Source organism: Quercus robur, chromosome 6, assembly GCF_932294415.1.
Source record: "Quercus robur chromosome 6, dhQueRobu3.1, whole genome shotgun sequence".
In the NCBI taxonomy this organism is placed as follows: domain Eukaryota; kingdom Viridiplantae; phylum Streptophyta; class Magnoliopsida; order Fagales; family Fagaceae; genus Quercus; species Quercus robur.
In genome coordinates, this window is record NC_065539.1 from 27,224,877 (window position 1) to 27,235,486 (window position 10,610).

Genomic DNA, 10,610 nt, shown 5'->3' on the forward strand with positions numbered 1-10,610 from the left:
GATGTAACTGCAGAAAGTGAGGAACCAGTGGACAAAGGTGGAGACTCAGGACACAAGAACTCATTTTCATTAAAAAGAACATGTTTGGAAATATTTATTCGATGAGAAGAAGGTTCAAGGCAGATGTATCCTTTAGAATAAGCAGGATAGCCAAGGAAAATACAAGGCTTAGTGTGAGGTTGTAGTTTGTGAGTATTATATGGTCTGAGTAATGGAAAGTAGGTGCAACCAAAAACCCTTAAATGTGTTCAATCAGGAACAGAATGAAATAATAGTTCCCAAGGAGACCTATTGTGCAGACCTGGAGTAGGAAGTCTATTGATAATGTGAGTTGCAGCTGCAACTGCATGACCAATATGAGAGAGGAAGTTTGGAAAGTGACAACATGGTGAGGGAACACTCAACGAGATGTTTGTGTTTCCTTTCGGCTACAAAATTTTGTTGGGGAGTGTGTGGACGAGAACTAATGAATAATGCCTTGGGATGAACAAAATTCAGCAAAATGTTTAGATGAGAATTCTCCACCACCATCAGACCTAAAGGTCTTTTAATTTTGAGATTAAGTTTTTAGAATTATGGTTAAGTGATTAAACTCACCATTTGCCAATAGCTTAAACTTTTGAGACAATTGGTAATTTAACAAAGTTGATTCTCAATTGTGGCTTTGAAATATTTAAAGATATTAAAGACATCTGATTTGAGTTTAAGCAAGTAAACCCATGTGAATTTGGTAAAATCATCAACAAAGACAAGATAATATCTAAAATCATTGATAGAAACAATAGGTACAGGACCACATACATCACTATGAATGAGTTCAAGAGGTTCGTTAGATTGAAAAATTGATTTAACAAAGGGAAGTTGATGCATTTTCCATGAAGGTAATGCTTACAGTGTGTTACAACAGCAGAAGTGAATTTGAATACATCAGAATGCTCAAGAGCAACAATGGCAGAATGTTGCTCTTGAGCTACTGAAGTTGAAAGCAGAAGGAGAATGATGCGGGAGATGCAAGAAAATTATTATTTAGTATTATTTATGTTTGTTAGTCAATTGTATTTTTATGTTTTAGGTCCTATTAGTTTATTGGGTTATTAGTATTTTAATTTAGAAGCAAGGGTATTTTTGTAATAAGGCAATTAGGGTTTCCTAACCAATTAGAACTAGGGTTTAGTAATCCTTTATAAGCAACCTATTGTACTCCTTGAGGAGTTTGTTGATATTTTGATGAATGAAAACAATGGTCGTTTGGTCTTTCTTTGGTCTGGTGCTGACTCCAGGTCTACCCTAGGTGCTGACTCCTAGTGGTTTCCCCGCTTGGTGCTGACTCCAAGCAAGGTCTAGGTGCTGACTCCTAGGTCATATCTTTTATTTTTCCGTTATTTCAATTTTGTTCTGGTTGTCCTGCATCAGTTTTGGTATCAGAGCAAACACCGATCTGTTGAAGCATCACCGCAGGAAAGAGCCAGAAAATATCACCAAAAAAAAAAAAAAAAAAACCAGATTTTGAAGCCAACCAGAAACCTCTAATCCAGAACCCACAATCAAGTTTTCAAATCCCTTGCAACCACAAAGAAAGAAGAGACCCACGTCGAGACCCATCGGCAACCTCGACCAACCACCGCTGATATTGACCCACTAGTTGCCGAAACCCACAGATTAGCACTTAGCTGCCGCCAACCCATCAGCCAACAGACCAGAAACAGAGGAGTTTGAAAGTCAACAAGAGTCGCCAATGGGATCAGGCTGCTCCCACCATGCTGCTTCATGCGTCACAGGTTCCATCGAGCTCCGATCTGCACCATTGAGCACAGCCGACAGTGACCGCCGGTGAGCCCATACCGCTTCTCACCCATTGACTCCAGCGCCGCTAGTGATTGCTCCGCCGCTTCCCTTCTCTTTAGTTTCTTTTGCTTCTAGTTTCTAGTTTCAGTGTTTTTAATGTTTGAACTTGGCAGATTTAGTTTTAAGTTGTAACTCTTTCTTTATTGTGTTTCACCCAAAAAAAAAGAAAAAAAAGAAAAAAAAAAGACCAAGCAGAGTCCAGGCCCGTGACAGACCAGTCCAAGCCTAGTTCCAGCATTACCTGTCCAGAGAACATCACAGCAGCCCAGGTTCTTGTTCCAACTCCAAACTATTTTTTGACGCACTATTTTAGAGAATCATGAAAATATTAGAAGCACCTTATTTTGATGGTTATGAAGCTTATCCACGAGATTTTGTCAACTAGATGAATGGGATGGAGCAATTCTTTGAGCAAGCAAATTTTGCAGATAACATAAAGGTTAGGTATGCCAAGTCGAAGTTAATAGGTAAAGCACAGAGGTTTTGGGAGAATCTTGAACATTTCCGTTATATGGATTATGAACCTGCCATTACTGTGTGGGAAGATATGAAAGAAAAGCTTTGTGATGAGTATTTGTCACCATACTATCGAGCTAAGTATCTACCCCAATCTCAGTGTGGTACTTTTCAAGTTGAAGCAAATGCGATGAATCCTCATCCTCATCCAATATCTTGTCCTCAGCGCACTTTTGAACAATCTACCAAGGAATTATCTACCAGGAAAGTAACGGAATTAACTGTAAAGCTCATGAAAGAGATTCAAGACAGGATTGCTCAGATGAAGCAAATGAAGACTCAACCCGATTCAATTGGGAAACCAAGGATAATTGATCACAATGAACTTATTGATGCCCCCATAGAAGACAACATTGATGGTGATATCTTGGTCGTGGAGAATCCTCCAGCAACACCAAAGCCTAATGTTGACATAGACGTACATGCCTCGACAAGTGTTGCTTTAACAAGCATGCAAGAAAATGAATCTATTGAAAAACGGCAAGGTGAAAAGATGGCGCCTAAAGAGAGTATTATGTTAAAGGGTGCACATGATATGAAAGTTGAAGTTGTTGAATGTGCTTCTAATCAACCCTCCACAGTCCTTGAAGATCTACATCTTGGTGAAGTCGAAGAGGTTAAAACCACAGTGCTTCCTATGGTTCATAAGGTTCAAGAAGCGATTATACTGATTCCACACATTGATTTTGTTATTCCAAATGAGTTTGATGTGGTGGAATTCAAGGTTTTTGTTTTCCCTATGCTCCCTAAGGTGATTTCAGACTTGAAACAAGTGTTATTTATCAGCATCCTAATCCTTTAATGTTTTAAAACTCGAGGTCGAGTTTTCTCCAACCGGAGGAGAATGATGCGGGAGATGCAAGAAAATTATTATATAGTATTATTTATGTTTGTTAGTCAATTGTATTTTTATGTTTTAGGTCCTATTAGTTTATTGGGTTATTAGTATTTTAATTTAGAAGCAAGGGTATTTTTGTAATAAGGCAATTAGGGTTTCCTAGCCAATTAGAACTAGGGTTTAGTAATCCTTTATAAGCAACTTATTGTACTCCTTGAGGAGTTAGTTGATATTTTGATGGATGAAAACAATGGCCGTTTGGTCTTTCTTTGGTCTGGTGTTGACTCCAAGTCTACCCTAGGTGCTGACTCCTAGTGATTTCCTCGCTTGGTGCTGACTCCAAGCAAGGCCTAGGTGCTGACTCCTAGGTCATATCTTTTATTTTTTCCGTTATTTCAATTTTGTTCTGGTTGTCCTGCGTCAGAGAAGCTTTAGAAGCTGTAGTGGATGAACCATGTATGAAAGAAGGAAGCTTGGATTGAAGCTTTGAGTAGATAGGATAGACACCATTCTCACTAAGCCCCTGTAGAGGAGTCTCCCTGTAGGAATATCCTGGATTTTGAGCTCATTAGCATCAAAATGACATGAACAATTGTTGTGTAAACAAAATTTGTGCACAGATAAAAGGTTCATAGCAATTCTAGGGACATGCAACACATCTTTGAGAATGAATTTGTGGAATTTGGTATGGATAGAAGAGTTACCTATATTGTTGATTGGAAGAGCTTGACCATTCCCTACTGTGACTTGTTCAGTACCCTTGTATAGAGACTGAGTTGAGAGATTGTTCAAGTTGGCTGTGAGATGATCTGAAGTACTAGAATCAGCCAACCGTGGATCTTGATTACTGGTGATAGCAGCATTAGAAGCAGTAGCCATAGCTGCTAGTTTAGTTGGAAGATTTTTGCCTTGGTAAGAAAAATCCATCCTGTGATAGCAATGCAGTGCAAGATGTCTAGATTTTCCACAATTCTGACACACAGGCCAATTAGAATCAGTTCTATAGGATTGATTTCCAAACTGTGAATTAGTCTAGTTCTGATGTGGAGAGAAATTCTGGTGTGGAGAATAATTCTAGTGTGAACCACCATTGTTGTTGTTGTATCTACCACCTCCCTTGCCTCTATTAGAGTTATTTTGACCTCTTCCTCTACCAGAACCTTGATTCTGAGAATTTCTTCCATTAGGCCTAGAATTAGAAGCAAACATAGCTAGAGATTGAGGTATAGTCTCAAAATTCTCTGCCATTGCCAGTTCTTCACTTTGCAACATAATAGAAAGTTGCTCATAAGTGATAGGATCACTTCTAGTGTGTATAGCTGAACAGAAGTGAGCAAATTATTTAGGCAAGCCTCGAAGAACAATACAGAGCAGTTCTTCATTATCAACCACAACACCTACTGCGAGAAGCTTGTCCCTTGCAATCTTGATCTTCTGCAAGAACTCATTCACAATATCACTTCCTTTCTTGAGGCTTTGTAACTCAAGCTTCAAATTCAGAATATTGGCTCTTGAAGTAGAGGTGAATCTTTGTTCTAAATGATTCCAAACCTCTCAAGAACTTGTAATACCAACCGCAAGAGAAAATACTTGTGGAGTCAGTGTGATATTGATCAAAGAAAGTAAGGCTTTGTCTTTGATTTTCCAAGCTAAGTACTCAGGATTCACATTCACAGTGGAAAGACCTTGAGTATCAAGAAAAAACTAGCATGGCTGTGGCATAGTGCCATCGATGTGATCAAACAATGAATAGGCTTCAAGAATGGTGACAAGCTGATGCCTCCATGGTATGTAATTCGTGTAGTCTAGCTTGATTGACATCAAGTTCAACATGTTAGAGAGAAGTAACAGTGGAGACTGTAATGGTGGAGTGTGAGTAATGGAAGGTGAGCTAGTGCTGGTTGAGGAAGCTGTGGAAGCCATGGATGATGGCTCTGATACCATGAAGAAAAACAAAAAAGCTTGAAAGAAAGAATGAAAATTTGAGAGAAACGCTGAGTAGAATTCTCTAGAAATTGTATTCCTGAGCTTAAACTAAAATTACACACAGAGTCTCTATTTATAGAGCTCTATAATTGAGCACATGGGTTTCTCACCCTAACAAACTCTATAAATATCTTAGTTTGTTACAAAAAAATATATGTACAGAAAATATCTCAGAAGCTCAAGTGTGAAGACGAAGAGCAAAGCTGAAGAAGATTGATTAAGGCACTCAAGACGACGTCATGCTGTTCATCTAAGACAGTGAACTTGACACACTCCAAACGGCGTCGTGCTACTTATGGGACAACAATGTCGTCTTGGGAATAAGATAAACACGGCTTGACTTAACCAAACAATATCGTTTATTCTTAATGAAAAACGTCACCGTTTGGTAAGTGACCGTTAGCTAGCCGTTGCATCTACATTTGAATCAGGTCTTTTTCTTTCATCAATAGGTATATAAAGAGTAGGAGAGGGTAAGGTTTGGGTAAATGAAGAGTAGGAGAGGGTATGGAAAACTCTCCCCCATTACTAAAGATAAGATTATAATTGAGATTAGTAGACAAACTCTGGCTTAGTAACTATCAAAAAAAATATTTATAGATGTGTATTTTTTATTAATTGTATGTAATTACTCTATATATCTAAAACTAGAAGGCACAAATCTAACAATTTTCCCAAGGTACTCTAGTACCCAGAAAGGCTATTGCATACTATCTCCTTTATGACTTAATGAGATGGTATGCAGTTCAAACAACATCACCCCAAGTGTTTAGTACCTGGATATTGAACTATAAGGTGCGAATAACATCCAAAAAATAGTGATGCTTTTGTTTAGCAACACCATTTTGTTGACAGGTGTGAGGTTGTGGCATGACTAATCTAATGAGTAATACTAAATTGAACTGAAGAACATCAATGCACTTATTAAATTGGACATATTCATTTTTAGAATTCAAACCTCCCATTCAAAAAATATTCAAAAAATAAAACTACGTCATTTGAGAATAATCATCAACAAAAATACATCAAAATAAAGAAATTTATTCAAAGTAAAAATGGGGAAAGACCCTATATGTCTGTGACTATATCAAACGATTCAGATTGACAACTATGACTAATACTCGAAAAGGAACTACAGTGATGCTTTCCTAATCTCGCTTCTTCACACTCAGAGAAATATTACCATATTTCTCATGAACCTAATAAACATTACTTTGATGCGTAAAAGATTTTGCAATGGAGTCACCAATTTTTCTTAGAAGAGTTGCAAAATTTTATTGGACATAAAAATGGAATCGTAACCATCCCCATCTTCATAAATTGGTACCGTGTATTAAAAGGGTTATTAGTCAAATATTTTAATTTTCGTTTTCCAAAGAAATATTTTCACATTGTGTGCTCAAGCTAGACACTTTCAACTGTCATTCTACTTTCTTGAGGTCATTTTTTAGGCATAACATCATCCTGAGCCAATATAAAATAATAATAAATAACTCTTATGTTGTGCACATCTAAATTAATAAATACATAATCATAAAGTTATATTGTCTGTTGCTAATCCAAAACTTTCTTTTGTGGGAGTGGATTATCTCTAAGGAAGTTTGAATGTCCATGATTTAGCTGCTATTCAGTAATTCTTTAGATCAGGAATCTTGTGTTTTATTTGATATCAAACTTTCTTTCTACAAGACATTGAATTGAGTTTTTGAATTGATTGGAATTTTGTTGCTAGTTTAAGAATCCACATTTGCATTGCAGGTAATCTTCCAGATTTTTTTTCTTTTTTTTTTTTTCCTTGAGGAAGCTAATATTAAATTTCTGAACTCCTATCTTTCCCTTTATTAATGAACTGGTTTTGTATCAAGTCACGTTAGCCTGTCATCATATTGATAATCATGTTAAGTGATACTTGTGTTAAAGAATCCGTGGGCTACAAAGCAAGTCTTAGATGAGGATGGTTGGCTAAGCACTGGTGATATAGGTTGGATTGCTCCTCACCATTCAACAGGTCGAAGTAGTCATTGTAGCGGTGTGGTTGTTCTTGAAGGACGTGCCAAGGATACCATAGTACTCTTGACTGGTATACCACAAGCTTAAAATCATTAACACTGTGGTCATAGATCTTTCTTGCTAACAATTTAGACTCTCTCTCTCTTAACCCTGCTTCTCACCATTTTCTCATATTAATTAAATTTATTTATGTTGGAGAAAATAGGTGAAAACATTGAACCAGTAGAACTTGAAGAAGCTGCCCTTAGAAGTGGTCTAATTCAACAAATAGTTGTTTTCGGCCAGGTGGAGTTTAACGAACTTTGTTACTGCCTTTGTGCTCACTTTCTTGAGTTTTAGTAGACTAAATTCTTCCACTAATTATCTGTTATACGGTGGCTTTCATATCATACAGGATCAACGTCGTCTTGGAGCTATTATTGTTCCAAACAAAGAAGAGGTTCTATTGGCAGCAAAGAAACTGTCTATTGTAGATGTCAATGCCTCTGATCTAAGTAAGGAAAAGATGACCCGCCTGTTATATGAAGAATTGAAAAAGTGGTAAGGCTTCTTTTATCTTCAAATTTTTTTTTTTTTAACGCGCCGCCCCGGGGGGGGTGGGGTTCTGTTTATGAATTACATTAAAGTGCCCCTCAAGTTGTTAGAGAGCACTTGCTCCTCCCATAATAATGAGATGGAAGGTGAGATCGTGGGTTCAAGATCCACTGGATGCATGAGTGAATTATTTTTTTTTTAAAGTAATAATTAATAGCGGTTTTTGTGTGTGTGTGTGTGTGACTTACCAAAAAACATCATGATCTTAAAAGATTTGGATTGTTTATTGTGCATTTGAGAAATGATTTTGGGTACCAATGACCTCGTATTGGCAAGCAAGGAATAACTAAGTCTTAATTTGCCACACCCTTTATAATTTATAATTTTCTGAGCTGTGTTTGAATTATGCAAAGTATGAGGGAGGGGGTGGAAATTTTTTTTTTTCATTTGCTTGGCAATTAACTTGTGCACCTGGCAAGTTTAGAACCTACGATCTCTCCACACTTATGGTGAGGTGCAAATATGCCATTAGGCTCAAAGATCATTGGTTAGGTGAGGAACATGATTGAAATTTGCTTACTTTATCATGCACTTGAACCAAATTTATTTCCTATGCATCACACTTTTTTGAGAGGCGAATGGAGTTTAGTAATTCAAAATAAATGTTAAATGGAACTGTTAAACTGCTAGTGTATCTAATAATTCCTTCTAGATTTCTAAAATGATATAGCTAAGATAAAGTATTTACCATTTTGAATTCAGTGGATTGAGCATCTTAAAAAAATAAAAATAAAACAAAAATGACAATTCCTTTGTTAAATGAGATGTTAAAGAACTTCCACTCCTCTGTTCATCCTTCCCCCAATTTAATTATAGGGAGTACTTGTTTAATAGAAGTAGAAACCTTGATAAGGGGGAATGAAAACTTGACCACATAGAGATATTAAAGATTGATCATTTTTAAGTATCTTGAATCAATAATTCATTCATATGGAAATTGAGGAGGGTGTGGCCCATAAAATAAGAGTAGAGTAAATGAAATGAAGAAACACATTAATAGTATTATGCGATCAAAGAATACATATTTCTATTAGACAAACTATACTTCATGTTATACATTGTTGGGCTTTCAGAAGCAACATATTCATTAAATAAGCATAGTTGAAATTAGAATGTTAAGACAAGAAAGTTAAAATCCTAGGAATGATAAGGAATGAAGTTTAAAGGTGGAGGTGGCCCCTTGAGCAAAAGATGAGGTAAAGTGGCTGAAAATAGATAAGACATATGCAACAAAAACCAATTAATGTGCATAAGAAAGAGGAAATTTAATTCAAGTTGGAGAAGGCGTTGAACAAATACGGTGAACTTAGTTAGAAAAGGATGTGATGAGTAGAGAGGAGATAAGGAATATGATTTTACATAAGATGGAATGGCTGGAAGGATAAATCTGGTGAAGAAAAGACTGACTCAATTGAGTTGAGTAGCTATTACTGGAATTTCTTTATGGCTTTCTTTGATTCTCTTGTTATAAAGATTGCTTTTTTTTTTTTTTTTTTTTGTATGACTACACATGTTGAAATTGTGCTTTTTTCTGCTTCATCAAGGCGTTAAAATTATATTATTAGGGAGAAAAAGGTAATAGATTTCACTGTGCTAAAGTTTTTATCAGTTTTATGATTTTGTTTTTTCCTTTTCCATGCAGGACTTCGGAGTGTTCATTTCAAATAGGACCAATGCTCGTAGTGGACATGCCCTTCACGGTAAGATAATTTAACTAGCATTAAATCATAAAATGCCATTAACATGTCTATTTAATCTATAAATGTCATACTCTGATAACTATTTGATTGCAGATTGATAATGGTTTAATGACTCCAACCATGAAAATTCGAAGGGACAAAGTTGTAGCTCAGTACAGAGAGCAAATAGACAAGCTCTACAAGTAAAATTTCCTCTGATAAATTTACCAATATGCCATGGACCTTATGTATGAACCATATATCAAGTCCTTGAGACGGCCAGTCCCAGTCTTTGCAAGTTACCAGCTATGATTTCTATCTCTATTACACAATTAAAGCTGCGTTTAGTAACTATACTTTTTAATTTTATTTTGAGATGGAAACTCTACTTGCGTAATGTATTTTTATGAAAAATTGCATTTTGCATTATGTTGAAACTTTTACTAGAAAGTAATTTTGTTAAATGAAATTGTGTTTGGTTTTTATGAATTGCATAGTGCATTTTTCCACATTAAACCAAAAATTAATTGGATGACCATGGTAACAAAAAATAATAATTATCATAAATTGTACACATTTAAATTCACATTCATTACATAAAATCCAAAAAATAAAATTTTCAAATATTGTGCATAAAATTGGTGATAATTACTTATATACAATCACCATCAGTGATAGAAATAAAATAATAACATCAAAATACATAATGCCTGTGAAATTACAAAGACAACAATAACAATTGTATATAATCCAATATTGTTCTCCCTTACGGGATATTGAATATATATGGTGTACTTGCATCGTGCATGTATGTATGATTTATGTGATGTTGTATGTGTCTTCTAATGTATTAGAATCCTCTCTATTTGAAATTGATGCATTTTATATTTCAGAATAAATATTACAAATTTGAAGGTGTATATAGTCAATTGCGGTTTCAGGAATATTTTCCAAGTTCGTCATTAAGAAATTTAAATTATATAAAATTTAATAAAAAGAGAACATATATTGACCAAAAAAAACAAACACAAATATGTAAAGTCTTACGATTTCTTTCTACGAATTTTCTTATTTTGAAATTATTGCATGATAATCTCATTATCAATGCTGCAAGTTATATCTCTTTCAAAATTTTAGTTAGA

At 35.5% G+C, this 10,610-nt stretch overlaps 1 protein-coding gene across 3 annotated transcripts in view; it reads left to right on the forward strand.

The window, feature by feature from the left end:
• Positions 1–9,957, forward strand: part of LOC126688390 (probable acyl-activating enzyme 16, chloroplastic) — a 58,361-nt gene extending 48,404 nt beyond the window's left edge. For all 3 annotated transcript variants that reach the window (XM_050383060.1, XM_050383059.1, XM_050383061.1), the window contains 5 exons: positions 7,106–7,265; positions 7,401–7,480; positions 7,590–7,735; positions 9,432–9,489; positions 9,583–9,957. In XM_050383060.1, coding sequence (XP_050239017.1) covers positions 7,106–7,265; positions 7,401–7,480; positions 7,590–7,735; positions 9,432–9,489; positions 9,583–9,675 — 537 coding nt within the window. In that variant the 3' untranslated portion in view covers positions 9,676–9,957. The remainder of the gene's footprint in view (positions 1–7,105; positions 7,266–7,400; positions 7,481–7,589; positions 7,736–9,431; positions 9,490–9,582) is intronic.
• The last annotated feature ends 653 nt before the right edge of the window (positions 9,958–10,610 follow it).